General features: G+C 46.4%; 1 protein-coding gene across 1 annotated transcript in view; it reads right to left on the reverse strand.

Annotated features, from left to right (window-relative positions):
• The window catches only part of LOC311131091 (low-density lipoprotein receptor-related protein 8-like), a gene marked incomplete at both ends in the record, with an annotated part of 260174 nt that extends 250079 nt beyond the window's left edge, over nucleotides 1-10095 (reverse strand). The window contains 2 exons of the mRNA XM_084163905.1: nucleotides 9023-9148; nucleotides 10029-10095. Coding sequence (XP_084020031.1) covers nucleotides 9023-9148; nucleotides 10029-10095 — 193 coding nt within the window. The remainder of the gene's footprint in view (nucleotides 1-9022; nucleotides 9149-10028) is intronic.
• Between the last annotated feature and the right edge of the window lie 6079 nt (nucleotides 10096-16174).

Consider the following 16174-nt stretch of genomic DNA (forward strand, 5'->3'; position numbering starts at 1 on the left):
TTCCCACGAGACTCCAGATACAACCCCTTGAGGGGTGCCCTGTTCTAAGAGACACACACGACACTTCAAACTTATCAAATCGGGTGAGACGCAACACACGTTTGTTCTGATCCTCAGAAGCACACAAATCAAAACCAGCCCGCCTCTCATGATCCTCACAGCCTTCACTCCACCCAGCACTCTCTCCATCAGTTTGGATATCTCAAATGGATTCCTCAAGATTGGTAATTCGTTCAGCTGCTCCTCATTTACAAACCGTACTCCTACAAGATACGAAGTGACATTCTCATCACTACACTCTACTGTGCTCCGTTTTCCATTCTTTTGGACAATATTTCAATTCTCCTTGATTCTACCGCCATTAGATTCAGAATCCACTTTTTTCCCCTCTGTCTCCCGAGCCAACGCCAACATTCTGTCTTAAGTCCATCCCATAGACATTACAGTCACCTCATAATACATGACTGGCCCAGACTGTCTCTCTCACACACACTGCCCTCACTCCAAGAAATGGCAGAATGAGAATGCCTTGATGTCACCACTCTAGGCGACACGTGACACAAAGATTATCCTAATGAATGGAGATAGCCGACAACCATCTGAAGCCACATATTTGTGGTTTGTAATACAACGACAGGTTGAATTTCTTTGTCTCAAAATTCTGTAAACACAGAACACAGATCCACAAGCAGTTTTTGAATGCTCAAATGCACATTCCACAGTTGTAAATGTTAGGGATTTCTGAACATTTACTCACAAATCATTCTACATTTCTTCAAATTGTAGTTTTATTTGGGAGCTATGTGGAATATATTTAGATCATGTGACTTAAGGTGAATATTTGTGAAACATATTCACAGATTATGGTTATATTTACGAAATATTTGTATTTATACACAGATCATAGTTTTATTTGTGAATTATGTTGAATATACGCACGGATCATGATAGACACACTTAAAGAATAAAGAAACAAATCTAACTCCATACAGAATCCCCTCTGAGGCTGGTCTGAACGACGCTGGGGGGAGGAGGAGAGACACAGAGCCGCAGGGGAGGGAGGAGGAGAGGGAGGAGGGACACACAAAATACACCCAATCTAGCAGGATTTATTCTAATGCAGACGGCTGTTGGATGCTTATGTGCAATCCCTGTGGATAGGGAAAGGGGCCCAGTACTGATACAGAGACTGAGAGAGAGACAGAGACGGGTCATATTGGCAGTGACACAGGAGAGAGGGAGACTGGGCTAGCCAGGTTACTGGGCTATGTTAGCTTCTTGGCAGTGTTGTGACCAGGCTTGAGGTGTGAGAGGAGATGGGGTCGGCTGCTTGTAGAGCACACATTGGTATGATCTACACACATACTGCTCTTCTGGCAAATCTTATTTTGTTTACCAATATGACTTACTTTGCCCTTCTCTCTCTCACCCCCATCTTTCCTTTCCTCTCCTCTCCTCTCTTTCCTCCCCTCTTTCCTCCCCTCTCTTCTACCCGTACCTTTCCTCCCCTCTCTTCTACCCGTACCTTTCCTCCCCTCTCTTCTACCCGTACCTTTCCTCCCCTCTCTTCTACCCGTACCTTTCCTCCAGTCTTCAGTCTGTTGTTCAGGTGCCCTTATTTTTTATTTTGATTTCCCCTCTGCTAGTCTGTTCTTCTCCCATCTCCTCTCCTCTGTTCTCCCATCTCCTCTCCTCTGTTCTCCCATCTCCTCTCCTCTGTTCTCCCATCTCCTCTCCTCTGTTCTCCTCTCCTCTGTTCTGTTGTCCTCTCCACAATGATTCTCCCATCTCCTCTCCTCTGTTCTGTTGTCCTCTCCTCTGTTCTCCCATCTCCTCTCCTCTGTTCTCTCCTCTGTTCTGTTATCCTCTCCACAATGATTCTCCCATCTCCTCTCCTCTGTTCTGTTGTCCTCTCCACAATGATTCTCCCATCTCCTCTCCTCTGTTCTGTTGTCCTCTCCTCTCCTCTGTTCTCCCATCTCCTCTCCTCTGTTCTCCCATCTCCTCTGTTCTGTTGTCCTCTCCACAATGATTCTCCCATCTCCTCTCCTCTGTTCTGTTGTCCTCTCCACAATGATTCTCCCATCTCCTCTCCTCTGTTCTGTTGTCCTCTCCACAATGATTCTCCCATCTCCTCTCCTCTGTTCTCCCATCTCCTCTCCTCTGTTCTGTTGTCCTCTCCACAATGATTCTCCCATCTCCTCTCCTCTGTTCTGTTGTCCTCTCCTCTGTTCTCCCATCTCCTCTGTTCCGTTGTCCTCTCCTCTGTTCTCCCATCTCCTCCTCTCTCCCCTGTCCCCCCTCTCCTCTGTTGTGTTTTTAGCTGGCGATGTGGGGCTTGGTGAGCCACTGTAAGCAGCACTGGCATCTGCTGGAGAGCTTGGTGAGCCGCCAGTGGGCATGACTTTGGCAACCAGTCGTGCCGTTGGATTTATCTCCAACCTGTCAGCTGATGCCCTTTGTTGGGTTAAGATGAGTGGGCACAGCCTCCTTGGCTAGGGGATACATGAGACAGAGACAGAGAGACAGAGACAGAGACAGAGACAGAGACAGAGACAGAGACAGAGACAGAGACAGAGACAGAGACAGAGACAGAGACAGAGACAGAGACAGAGACAGAGAGAGAGACAGAGAGAGAGACAGAGACAGAGACAGAGACAGAGACAGAGACAGAGACAGAGACAGAGAGACAGAGAGACAGAGAGACAGAGAGACAGAGAGACAGAGAGACAGAGAGACAGAGAGACAGAGAGACAGAGAGACAGAGAGACAGAGAGACAGAGAGAGAGAGAGAGAGAGAGAGAGAGAGAGAGAGAGACTCATCCCAGTCTGGCTGGCGGGTTTACACTTGGAGAAGGAGAGATAATGTTTGATATTGACAGCATCACTGTCATTGACCTGTGTGTGGCTAGAGCAATGACTGTTTATATGAATGGACAAAGCCATCAATTACGTGACACCATTCATTCCTATGTGAAGACTAAATAGCGCATTGAAGCCAAATTAAGTTGGTTAAGATGGCGTCTCATGGAGACATAACATGCGCAGTTTGAGCTACTCCAGGAAGTGATGTTGCAGGCTAGCTAAGTGCTGCCCCCCCTTATTGAGTAACTCAAGTTGATGGCCAGGCGAGGTACTGCAGGTTGCCATTAGCAACTCAGTTAAAAACATATTTACTAAATAAACTAAAGTAAAAAAATAAAAAACAACAATAAAATAACAATAACGAGGCTATATACAGAAGGTACCAGTACCGAGTCAATGTGCGGGGGTACAGGTTAGTCCAGGTAATTGAGGTAATATGTACATAGGGGTAGGTAGGGGTAAAGTGACTATGCATAGTTAATAAATAGCGAGTAGCAGCAGTGTATAAAGGGGGGGGGGGGGGCCCACTACAGTGATGTAGTGGGCCGTACGCACTACCCTCTGTAGCCCCTTGCGGTCGGAGGCCGAGCAGTTGCCATACCAGGCGGTGATGTAACCAGTCAGGATGCTCCCGATGGTAAAGATGTAGAACCTTTTGAGGATCTGAAGACCCAGGCCAAATCTTTTCAGTCTGAGGGGGAATAGGCATTGTCGTGGCCTTATCAAAAGTGGCGCCAGAGAAGATGGCTGCAGCCCTCTAACCAATTGTACTATTATGTGTGTTTTTTCGCGTTTTTTGTCCCACTCCTCTTTGCAGATCTTCTCCAAGTCATTAAGGCTTTGAGGCTGACGTTTGGCAACTCGAACATTCAGCTCCCTCCACAGATTTTCTATGGGATTAAGGTCTGGAGACTGGCTAGGCCACTCCAGGACCTTAATGTGCTTCTTCTTGAGCCACTCCTTTGTTGCCTTGGTCGTGTGTTTTGGGTCATTGTCAAGCTGGAATACCCATCCACGACCCATTTTCAATGCCCTGGCTGAGGGAAGGAGGTTCTCACCCAAGATTTGACGTTACATGGCCCCGTCCATCGTCCCTTTGATGTGGTGAAGTTGTCCTGTCCCCTTAGCAGAAAAACACCCCCAAAGCATAATGTTTCCACCTCCATGTTTGACGGTGGGGATGGTGTTCTTGGGGTCATAGGCTGCATTCCTCCTCCTCCAAACACGGCGAATTGAGTTGATGCCAAAGAGCTCGATTTTGGTCTCCTCTGGCCACAACACTTTCACCCAGTTCTCCTCTGAATCATTCAGATGTTCATTGGCAAACTTCAGACAGGCCTGTATATGTGCTTACTTGAGCAGGGGGACCTTGCGGGCCCTGCAGGATTTCAGTCCTTCACGGCGTAGTGTGTTACCAATTGTTTTATTGGTGACTATGGTCCCAGCTGCCTTGAGATCATTGACAAGATCCTCCCGTGTAGTTCTGGGCTGATTCCTCACCGTTCTCATGATCATTGCAACTCCACGAGGTGAGATCTTGCATGGAGCCCCAGGCCGAGGGAGATTGACAGTTATTTTGTGTTTCTTCCATTTGCGAATAATCGCACCAACTGTTGTCACCTTCTCACCAAGCTGCTTGGCGATGGTCTTGTAGCCCATTCCAGCCTTGTGTAGGTCTACAATCTTGTCCCTGACATCCTTGGAGAGCTCTTTGGTCATGGTGGAGAGTTTGGAATCTGATTGATTGATTGCTTCTGTGGACAGGTGTCTTTTATACAGGTAACAAACTGAGATTAGGAGCACTCCCTTTAAAAGTGTGCTCCTAATCTCAGCTCGTTACCTGTATAAAAGACACCTGGGAGCCAGAAATCTTTCTGATTGAGAGGGGATCAAATACTTATTTCCCTCATTAAAATGCAAATCAATTTATAACATTTTTGACATGCGTTTTCTGGATTTTGTTGTTGTTATTCTGTCTCTCACTGTTCAAATAAACCTCCCATTAAAATTATAGACTGATAATTTCTTTGTCAGTGGGCAAACGTACAAAATCAGCAGGGGATCAAATAATTTTTTCCCTCACTGTATCTCATGATAAGCTGTAGACCACACTATTTACCAAGAGAGTTTTCATCTATATTTTTCGTAGCTGTCTATCTACCACCACAAACCGATGCTGGCACTAAGATTGCACTCAATGAGCTGTATAAGGCCATAAGTAAACAGGAAAACGCTCATCCAGAGGCAGCGCTCCTAGTGGCCGGGGACTTTAATGCAGGGAAACTTAAATCCGTTCTATATAATTTCTACCAGCATGTTAAATGTGCAACCAGAGGAAAAAAAACTCTAGACCACCTTTACTCCACACACAAAGACGCATACAAAGCTCTCCCTCGCCCTCCATTTGGCAAATCTGACCATAACTCTATCCTCCTGATTCCTGCTTATAAGCAAAAACTAAAGCAGGAAGCACCAGTGACTCGGTCAATAAAAAAGTGGTCAGATAACGCAGATGCTAAGCTACAGGACTGTTTTGCTAGCACAGACTGGAATATATTCAGGGATTCTTCAGATAGCATTGAGGAGTACACCACATCAGTCACTGGCTTCATCAATAAGTGCATCGATGACGTCGTCCCCACAGTGACCGTACGTACCCCAACCAGAAGCCATGGATTACAGGCAACATCCGCACTGAGCTAAAGGGTAGAGCTGCCGCTTTCAAGGAGCGGGACTCTAACCCGGAAGCTTATAAGAAATCCCGCTATGCCCTCCGACGAACCACCAAACAGGCAAAGAGTCAATACAGGACTAAGATTGAATCGTACTACACCGGCTCTGACGCTCATCGGATGTGGCAGGGCTTGAAAACTATTACAGACTACAAAGGGAAGCACAGTCACGAACTGCCCAGTGACACAAGCCTACCAGACGAGCTAAATCACTTCTATGCTCGCTTCGAGGCAAGCAACACTGAAGCATGCATGAGCGCATCAGCTGTTCCGGATGACTATGTGATCACACTCTCCGTAGCCGATGTGAGTAAGACTTTTAAGCAGGTCAACATTCACAAGGCCGCAGAGCCAAACGGATTACCAGGACGTGTACTCCGAGCAGCGTGTACACTGACATTTTCAACATGTCCCTGAGTGAGTCTGTAATACCAACATGTTTCAAGCAGACCACCATAGTCCCTGTGCCCAAGGACACTAAGATAACCTGCCTAAATGACTTTCGACCCGTAGCACTCACGTCTGTAGCCATGAAGTGCTTTGAAAGGCTGGTCATGGCTCACATCAACACCATTATCCCAGAAACCCTAGACCCACTCCAATTTGCATACCGCCCCAACAGATCCACAGATGATGCAATCGCTATTGCACTCCACACTGCCCTTTCCCACCTGGACAAGAGGAACACCTACGTGAGAATGCTATTCATTGACTACAGCTCAGCGTTCAACACCATAGTGCCCTCAAAGCTCATCACTAAGCTAAGGATCCTGGGACTAAACATCTCCCTCTGCAACTGGATCCTGGACTTCCTGACGGGCCGCCCCCAGGTGGTAAGGGTAGGTAACAACACGTCTGCCACGCCTCAACACAGGGGCCCCTCAGGGGTGCGTGCTCAGTCCCCTCCTGTACCCCCTGTTCACCCATGACTGCATGGCCAGGCACGACTCCAACACCATCATTAAGTTTGCAGACGACACAACAGTGGTTGCCTGATCACCGACAACGATGAGACAGCCTATAGGGAGGAGGTCAGAGACCTGGCCGTGTGGTGCCAGGTTAACAACCTCTCCCTCAACGTGATCAAGACAAAGGAGATGATTGTGGACTACAGTAAGAAAAAAAAAAAGAGGAAAGAGCACGCCCCCATTCGAATCGACGGGACTGTAGTGGAACAGGTTGAGAGCTTCAAGTTCCTTGGTGTCCACATCACCAACAAACTATCATGGTCCAAACACACCAGGAAGTCAGACACATCAATGTGTCGGAGGAAACACCGTTCAAATGACGACCGAAGTCAGCTTGCAGGCGCCCGGCCCTGCCACAAGGAGTCGCTAGAGCGCAACGCGGCAATGAAAGCCCCCCTGGCCAAACCATCCCCTACCCCGGACGGCGATGGGCCAATTGTGCGGCCGGATTGAACCCCAGGCTGTAGAGGCGCCTCAGCACTGCGATGCAGTGCTTTTGACCGCTGCGCCACTCAGGATCTTGTTTTCTGCTAACAATGCAGTACCCCAGTCGGCCTTCAACTTCTGTGCATCAATGAGCGGGGGCAGTCGTTCTCCCCTGGGCTAGAGGGAACAACCCAGTATATGTAATCGTGGGAACTGCCTTCAAATAACAAGATCATCTCACTTCAAATCAGGACAAAGGCTATGTTTATAGATCTGTTACAGTGTTGTGACACGAGAACATTAAAAATTGTTTCCCATTAAGTATCTCCACTAAATAGCCAATAATCCTCATCTGTAGCCAATCAATGTTAGACAAGCTTGTAAATGTCATGCTGTGCAGAGGTCCACAAATATTAGGAGAGCGCATTGCAGTGCTGCTATAGGCTATGACATGGGGAGACGTTAATCAATTGACCATTATAATATAACCGTTCAACCAATTAGCTGCGTGACCAATCCTGCCCGCGGGTGGTTTGAGTTAAACAATTATTATATTTGGGGGGGGGGGGGGGGGCACACAATATACTTTAAAATGACTAAAACCTCATCGAAACTGACTAGAAATGATAATAGACCTACATTCATACAGTTTATTGACTGTGTCCAGCTCACTAAAATCACCGAAATGAAAGCTAGACAGTCAGGGAGCATCGAAAATTCCAAAAACAATGTGCCCTGTGTAGCTCAGTTGGTAGAGCATGGCGCTTGCAACGCCAGGGTTGTGGGTTCGATTCCCACGGGGGGCCAGTATGAAGAAAAAAAAAGTATGCACTCACTCTGGATAAGAGCGTCTGCTAAATGACGTAAATGTATATTTTGATGGCGAGGAAAGATAAACATTTTCAGTGCGGCCCTCTGGACCTCGTTGAAGACCGAAAGCGGCCCTCTGGACCTCGTTGAAGACCGAATGCGGCCCTCTGGACCTCGTTGAAGACCGAATGCGGCCCTCTGGACCTCGTTGAAGACCGAATGCGGCCCTCTGGACCTCGTTGAAGACCGAATGTGGCCCTCGGGAAAAATGTGCTTAATGGCTTCTTGCTGGCTGACTTCAGATTTTGTTCATTATAAAATGACAAAATCAATTGAAGTACCAATTAAGTTGTCTTTCCAGATATAAATAATTTTCTGTTTCAGACCATTATTTTTCAATAGATGGGTTAAAGGTGCAATATGCAGAAATCGCTCCACCATTTCCTGGTTGCTAAAATTCAAATAGTTTGCCTAATTTCAGTTTATGTGACAAAACAAGCAGTCATTGTGTAGAGAATCATTGTACCATTTAAACCACTGTGAAATATATATTCCATAACCAAAAATATTGTATTTTCAGTTTGAATCTAGTGTACAGTCCTGTGTAGCTCAGCTAGTAGAGCATGGCGTTTGCAACGCCATGGTTGTGGGTTCGTTTCCCACGGGGGACCAGTATGAAAAAATTAATGTATGCACTAACTGTAAGTCGCTCTAGATAAGAGCGTCTGCTAAATGACTAAAATGGAAAATGTGTACAAAAAAACGAAACTGAAGAACAGGAAGCATAGAAATGGCACACATAGAAAACAGATCTACAGCTTCTTAGACTTGCTTTCGATGAGGATGACAGATCTATAATGCGCATTTCTATGTGCATTTGGTCGGGTTCCCCAAAAAGTTAGATATTGCAGCTTTAATACAATATGTCTATGAAAACAGCCACATTCCCATCCACTCATCAGTGGCAATGTGAACACCATATCCACATTACATTGTAAAAACTCCCAACACCTGCTCCGGTGACCATATTTACAATGCTTATTGAAGCGCTGTGGCGCCTCTGCAATGCAATGGGGATCATATGTACAGCACAGTAGTATTCGTTGGACAGGTTGTGGTAGTATTAGTTGGACAGGTTGTGGTAGTATTAGTTGGACAGGTTGTGGTAGTATTAGTTGGACAGGTTGTGGTAGTATTAGTTGGACAGGTTGTGGTACTTACGACAGTTTTCTTCATCGCTGTTATCAGAGCAGTCGTCGTCATCGTCACATCTCCAGAGAGTAGGTACACACCTTCCGTTCTTGCATTGAAACTGACCCGTTTCACAATCCGTATCGGTATGAGTCCCTGTAGAAGAAGATAAAGACGTAAATAGAACAGTAAATCGTGTTCAGTCTTTGATATAGATGTTCCCTTGATCCTCTGTTACAATAAGGGTTTAGAGAGTTCCGTTGATACAATGTTGCAACGAGGGTTAAATGTTGGATACTAAGTGATGATTAATTGATGCCGATACAGTACATTGTTATTAGGCTACAACACTGTTTGGGGGTAAACAGCGTTGATATACCGAGAGTACTCTCTATAATTGGCACACCATCAATTGAGAACAGAAAAGGAAAGCAAGTGTAATTTAATTTGCACTTAAAGCCTATGGGAATTATTTAAATCTAATCATTTCAAATTGGAATGCAAAACTAGAACTGTTAGACTTCCAGCCCAAATGTGTTTCTTTATTTTATTGTAGCCTAACCTATTTTTGTGAATGTTGACAACTGCCGTTCAACACAGATAGAAATGTAAAGTAGGCTACAACAGCCTTCTAAACCGACTCAAATTATCATGCTGATTGAATGACAATTTTACAGTGTGCATGCCAGTGTATTGGATCAATTAGGAAATGATGGAACAACACTGCAACCCCTTCCATTCCACGTAGCCCTTAGCTACATGTGCCCCAAAGCTAGGCTACACGTTGTGATCGAGCGAGGTTACCTTCCCTTCCCTATGTCACTCACCTCCCGCCTATTGTCATTTAGTGCAGGTAAACTTGAATTCCCTGTTGTGGTTACTATTGGTAATAGTGAGTGCATCTAGCCTAGGCTATTCTACCTCTACGATACACTGGCTTCTTCAGTTCTGTCTGTAACGTCGCTTCCTCATTCGTTACAATGAAAAATATATCCCTCTCCCATAATCAATGAGATTGAGAAAAATGTATTCTTACCTTGGGTGGAGTGGAGCTCCATTAGTAACAAATGTAAGAGCATTAGCTTCCCGACTTCTGTCCACATCTTTACAAGAAGAGGTGATTCGTAGTTTTGTTCATGCAAAAATACTGAACGACGCAAACCACCTCTTCCCCTCGCTATGCAATGCTCGCTCGCTCTGCCTTGGCTCCGCTGATCAGCTCGAGAATCCCTTGCCTCAGTAGCAATTTGAATTAGTGACGTTTATGGGCGGGATTGAGCCTGCGGTAATGTAGTGAAACTGAACACATGTAAACCATTTCAGTCGATACAGCTGGCGAACTGACCTAGCATCTTCAAAGTACAGTATTAGGGTAGAATATGTTCTCGATCTGTGTGTTTCCTGGAGATTATGGAGTCTTTTCCTATCCATCTATACTATCTTAGTAATAACCAGAATACTAGGATTTAAGTTTTTGTTGAGCTGTGTGTGGCACTAGCCTACAATGATAATCTATTAGACAACTTGTGATCAATTCATATCAAACATATCTCAAGCATATTTTACAACAACATGACGAAATATATTGACAGTTTATGTTTTGAATTTTTTGAATCAAGATAAATCTACCAACAGTTTACTTAAACACTTCAACTTTTATATTTAGAATGAATTAGACTCTTTGTGCAGATTGTATAATTTCTCAAAATGTCCATATCTATCAAACCATGTGGGTTGATGTTTCCCTAGACTCTGATGTACAGTAGGGATCAGTTTGGGGCTTGACATGACATGAATTGGAGCAGAAGGGCAAGACAAGAAGTTACACACCATCCCTATGGAGAGTCAGTCAGTGGCAAATCAACTGGAAGAAACACCGTTTATTGGGCCAATTGTGGACTAACACATTTACAGTAACACAGTAATGAATAGGTGACTCATAAAACAGTATTGAAGACATGACTCACAACAAGGGGACTGCAGCCCAACATTGTCAACAACCAGACACTGTGTTGTTTGCTCAATTTGTCTATACCTGATGAAAATAGTCCTACAATATATGCTTATTGGTATATAATGTGTGATTAGCTAGGTTTCCATCCAATTGGCGCCAAGTTTTCATGTGAATACTCTAAAATCAGCATACAGAAAGTATGCACATTTTTCCACCAGTGGTGTTTCCACCAAATGGTCTTGTTGTGGATAAAAGTCAGAGGGTGATGACATAGTGCACACAAAATGTACTTTTTCACTTATGTTTTCATGCACTGAAAAATCTAAAGTTTAATGTGTTTCCATTGCATTATCAACTCTACCGAAAGCTTTATCACAAAAAATGTTGTGTTAAATAGAAAATGTTCCTACTCTGGTCTTGGCACATGCGCTCTAGACAACAGCTTGCAGATACAGTGTGAGTAGGCTAGTCTACATGATTCAGGTCGTGTCTACACTTGACACGTACATGTGACTTCTGCTATCAGAATATGAAGATCACATTGAAAAGACAGGTGTGTTCAGATCTGGCTGACAACTTCTGCTCCAAAATGCAGGTGTTTCAGCCTAGCTCAGTGCTTTCTGTGGTGGTGGGGCAGCCAGCGGAAAATACGGAGCACAGGGGTTGGTAATGTGCTCTAGTTGCGCCGTGATTTGCTCAGTGTTCTGTCACTCGTGGGGACACTACGTCACCGCAAAATCTACGGGGAGAGCTCAAAAATTCAAGCCCCTTGGGTGCTGCCATAGAGTTACATTAGAAGTGCCCATCCAAAAAGCCTCAAGGTCATTGGCCACAGATATAATGACGTCAAATCACGTTATATCTACCATAGCTTTGATTGGACTGATCATGTCAACATCATACTTTCAAAATCTTAGCTAGCAAGATAGCAGCCGTCATCATGAATCAAGTCAACAATCTACTGGCAAATCCTTTCCAGTCCTTGTCATATGAAGATAAATGATAGATTAAACGTATCGGTGCTCATCGGCCATTGGTCATAAACATTACACAACAAGTTGGAAATTGCAAATTCAACAATGAGTGGTTTGTAAGGAATCAGTGGCTAACTGCAAGCATTGTAAAGCAATCACTAGCCTTCTATTAAGTGGAGGAGGTGTGTGGTCCAAGTCTGGGTTTAAGCGTCTCTTTTCCAAGCTTAAAAGGATAAACATTCACATGCCATGGGCCAGAAAAGGTTGAATACATTGGCCATGCTGTCAATCCAACGCGTTCAAAATAACCGGAAACTCGGAACTGGGAAATCTCTGACTTTAATGAGTTCAAGACAACTGGGAACTCGGAAAAAACAAATTCCAACTGGGAAAATACGTTTTGAGCGGTCATCCAACTTGGAATTCCAAATCGGGAACTTCAGCCTCTTTCTAGAGCTCCGACCTGAAGATCACTGATGTCATGATTCAACCTTGTTTTTTCAGAGTTCCCAGTTGTCTTGAAGGCACCATAAATCCAGAGAATAACAGACTTTGATGACAAACTTTGATGACAAACTTTGCCCACGAAGGACCACCGCGCCACCTTCCTCTCCAAAAATGTATTGTATGCTGTTGCATAAATGATGTAATATGCCAGGGAGATATGTATACTGTAGCTAAGAAAGTAATACTAAGTGTATGTTGTGTAGTAAGCTGTTAGTAGCCCATGTGCCTCACCCTAATAATTTGGTCCCTTTCCCCCTCATAACTTAGCCTACTGTTCTAACTTGGTGGTGCACATGTAGCCTATAGCCTGTTTTAGATAAATGTAATCATCAAATATTGTAAGGGCTCTCATTGTCTGCTTATATGCCCCCTTTATTTATCCTACGGTTCTGACTTGGTGTACAGGGAGAATTCTGTAAGAACGGCGCATGTTCTGAATTCTGTCGCTGTACATTTCAAAAGTGCTGAACAAATAGTTATATTGACTACGTCCGTCCTAGCTCGCTCATTAATGTCTTAATCGAAATTACGGATTGCCTCTTATCCGCTCGTCGTCCCCTTATGCCATAGTTTGTACATCTCAATTGTCAGTAGAAACCACATTTGTTTAAGCAAGTCAGCCATATCAGCTATGATTTTTTTTAAAGGCAGTAAAAGAGGCTGAATTAACTGTTTGGCTCCTAGACAAGGCTCCACTGATAGCCAGGTGTAGCAGTGGTAAGGATTCACTCCATGGTGCTGAAAAGAAAGCTCTGCTGTTGGGACAGCTTTATGTAGGCCCTAACAGTTTGTGGGTACCGTTTTTCACCGTTATAGTGCAATTAATGTATTGTTTCGTGACTGTTAGGGCCTACAGGGCCTACTGACTGGCTGACTGACTATCTGACTGGCTGACTGACTGGCTGACTGACTGTCTGACTTACTGTCTAACTGACTGTCTGGCTGTCTGACTGACTGGCTGACTGACTGACTGGCTGACTGGCTGACTGGCTGACTGGATGACTGTCTGACTGGCTGACTGGCTGACTGACTGGTTGGCTGGCTGACTGGCTGGCTGACTGACTGTCTGACTGTCTGACTGTCTGACTGGCTGGCTGACAGGCTGACAGGCTGACAGGCTGACTGTCTGGCTGACTGGCTGGATGGCTGACTGGCTGGCTGGCTGGCTGACTGACTGTCTGGCTGGCTGACTGTCTGACTGGCTGGCTGACAGGCTGACAGGCTGACTGTCTGGCTGACTGGCTGGATGGCTGACTGGCTGGGTGGCTGGCTGGCTGACTGACTGTCTGGCTGGCTGACTGGCTGGCTGACTGTCTGGCTGACTGTCTGACTGGCTGGCTGGCTGGCTGGCTGACTGGCTGGCTGGCTGACTGGCTGACTGGCTGGCTGACTGGCTGACTGTCTGGCTGACTGTCTGACTGGCTGGCTGGCTGGCTGACTGGCTGGCTGGCTGACTGGCTGAATGGCTGGCTGATTGCCCGACTGGCTGACTGGCTGAGTTACTGTCTGACTGTCTGACTGTCTGACTGTCTGAATGTCTGACTGACTGGCTGGCTGACTGGCTGATTGACTGTCTGACTGTCTGACTGTTTGTCTGACTGACTGTCTGACTGTCTGGCTGTCTGACTGTCTGACTGTCTGACTGGCTGGCTGACTGACTGTCTGGCTGGCTGACTGGCTGACTGTCTGGCTGACTGTCTGACTGGCTGGCTTGCTGGCTGACTGGCTGGCTGGCTGACTGGCTGACTGGCTGGCTGATTGCCCGACTGGCTGACTGGCTGAGTTACTGTCTGACTGTCTGACTGTCTGACTGTCTGAATGTCTGACTGACTGGCTGGCTGACTGGCTGATTGACTGTCTGACTGTCTGACTGTTTGTCTGACTGACTGTCTGACTGTCTGGCTGTCTGACTGTCTGACTGGCTGACTGGCTGACTGACTGTCTGGCTGTCTGACTGACTGGCTGACTGGCTGACTGGCTGACTGATTGTCTGTCTGACTGACTGACTGTCTGACTGGCGGAGTCACTGTCTGACTGGCTGACTGACTGTGTGACTGACTGTCTGTTTGTCTGACTGACTGTCTGACTGTCTGACTGTCTGACTGTGTGACTGGCTGACTGGCTGACTGACTGTCTGGCTGGCTGGCTGAGTGACTGTCTGACTGACTGTCTGAGTGACTGGTTGACTGGCTGTCTGACTGTCTAATTGACTGGCTGACTGGCTGACTGATTGTCTGTCTGTCTGACTGTCTGACTGTCTGACTGTCTGATTGACTGTCTGACTGTCTAACTGTCTGGCTGGCTGACTGGCTGACTGTCTGAATGGCTGGCTGACTGTTTGACTGTCTGGCAGGCTGAGTGACTGTCTGACTGTCTGACTGTCTTAATTACTGACTGACTGTCTGACTGGCGGAGTCACTGTCTGACTGGCTGACTGACTGTGTGACTGACTGGCTGAATGGCTGACAGGCTGACAGGCTGACTGTCTGACTGTCTGTCTGACTGGCTGACTGGCTGACTGACTGGCTGACTGTCTGACTGTAAGACTGTCTTACTGACTGTCTGATTGCCTAACTGGCTGACTGGCTGAGTTACTGTCTGAATGTCTGACTGACTGGCTGGCTGACTGGCTGATTGACTGTCTGTCTGTCTGTCTGACTGACTGGCTGACTGGCTGTGTGACTGGCTGACTGTGTGACTGTCTGACTGTCTGACTGACTGTCTGACTTACTGTATAACTGACTGTCTGACTGTCTGACTGACTGTCTGACTGGCTGACTGACTGTCTGACTTGCTAACTGGCTGACTGTCTGGCTGACTGGCTGACTGACTGACTGTCTTACTGACTGGCTGAGTGACTGTCTGGCTGACATACTTGCTGGCTGTCTGACTGGCTGTCTGACTGGCTGGCTGAGTGACTGTCTGACTGGCTGACTGACTGTCTGACTGGCGAGTGACTGGATGACTGACTGGCTGACTGTTTGACTGACTGGCTGACTGGCTGTCTGTCTGTCTGACTGTCTGACTGGCTGTCTGACTGGCAAGTGACTGGATGACTGACTGGCTGACTGACTGTCTGTCTGACTGTCTGACTGACTTACTGACTGACTGTCTGACTGACTGTCTGACTGACTGACTGTCTGACTGACTGTCTGAGTGACTGGCTGAGTGACTGTCTGTCTAGCTGTCTGACTGGCTGACTGGATGGCTGATTGGCTGACTGACTGTCTGACTGGCTGACTGGCTGACTGATTGTCTGACTGGCGAGTGACTGTCTGACTGTCTTACTGTCTGACTGACTGACTGTCTGATTGTCTGACTGACTGACTGTCTGACTGTCTGACTGACTGTCTAGCTGTCTGACTGGCTGACTGGATGGCTGATTGGCTGACTGACTGTCTTACTGGCTGACTGGCTGACTGATTGTCTGACTGGCGAGTGACTGTCTGACTGTCTTACTGTCTGACTGACTGACTGTCTGATTGTCTGACTGACTGACTGTCTGACTGTCTGACTGACTGTCTGATGTCTGACTGACTGTCTGACTGGCTGACTGACTGGCTGACTGGCTGACAGGCTGACTGACTGTCTGAGTGACTGGCTGAGTGTCTGACTGTCTGACTGTCTGACTGACTGTCTGACTGACTGACTGTCTGACTGACTGTCTGAGTGACTGGCTGAGTGACTGTCTGTCTAGCTGTCTGACTGGCTGACTGGATGGCTGATTGGCTGACTGACTGTCTGACT

Source organism: Coregonus lavaretus (genome assembly GCF_964263955.1).
Source record: "Coregonus lavaretus genome assembly, chromosome: 6".
In the NCBI taxonomy this organism is placed as follows: domain Eukaryota; kingdom Metazoa; phylum Chordata; class Actinopteri; order Salmoniformes; family Salmonidae; genus Coregonus; species Coregonus lavaretus.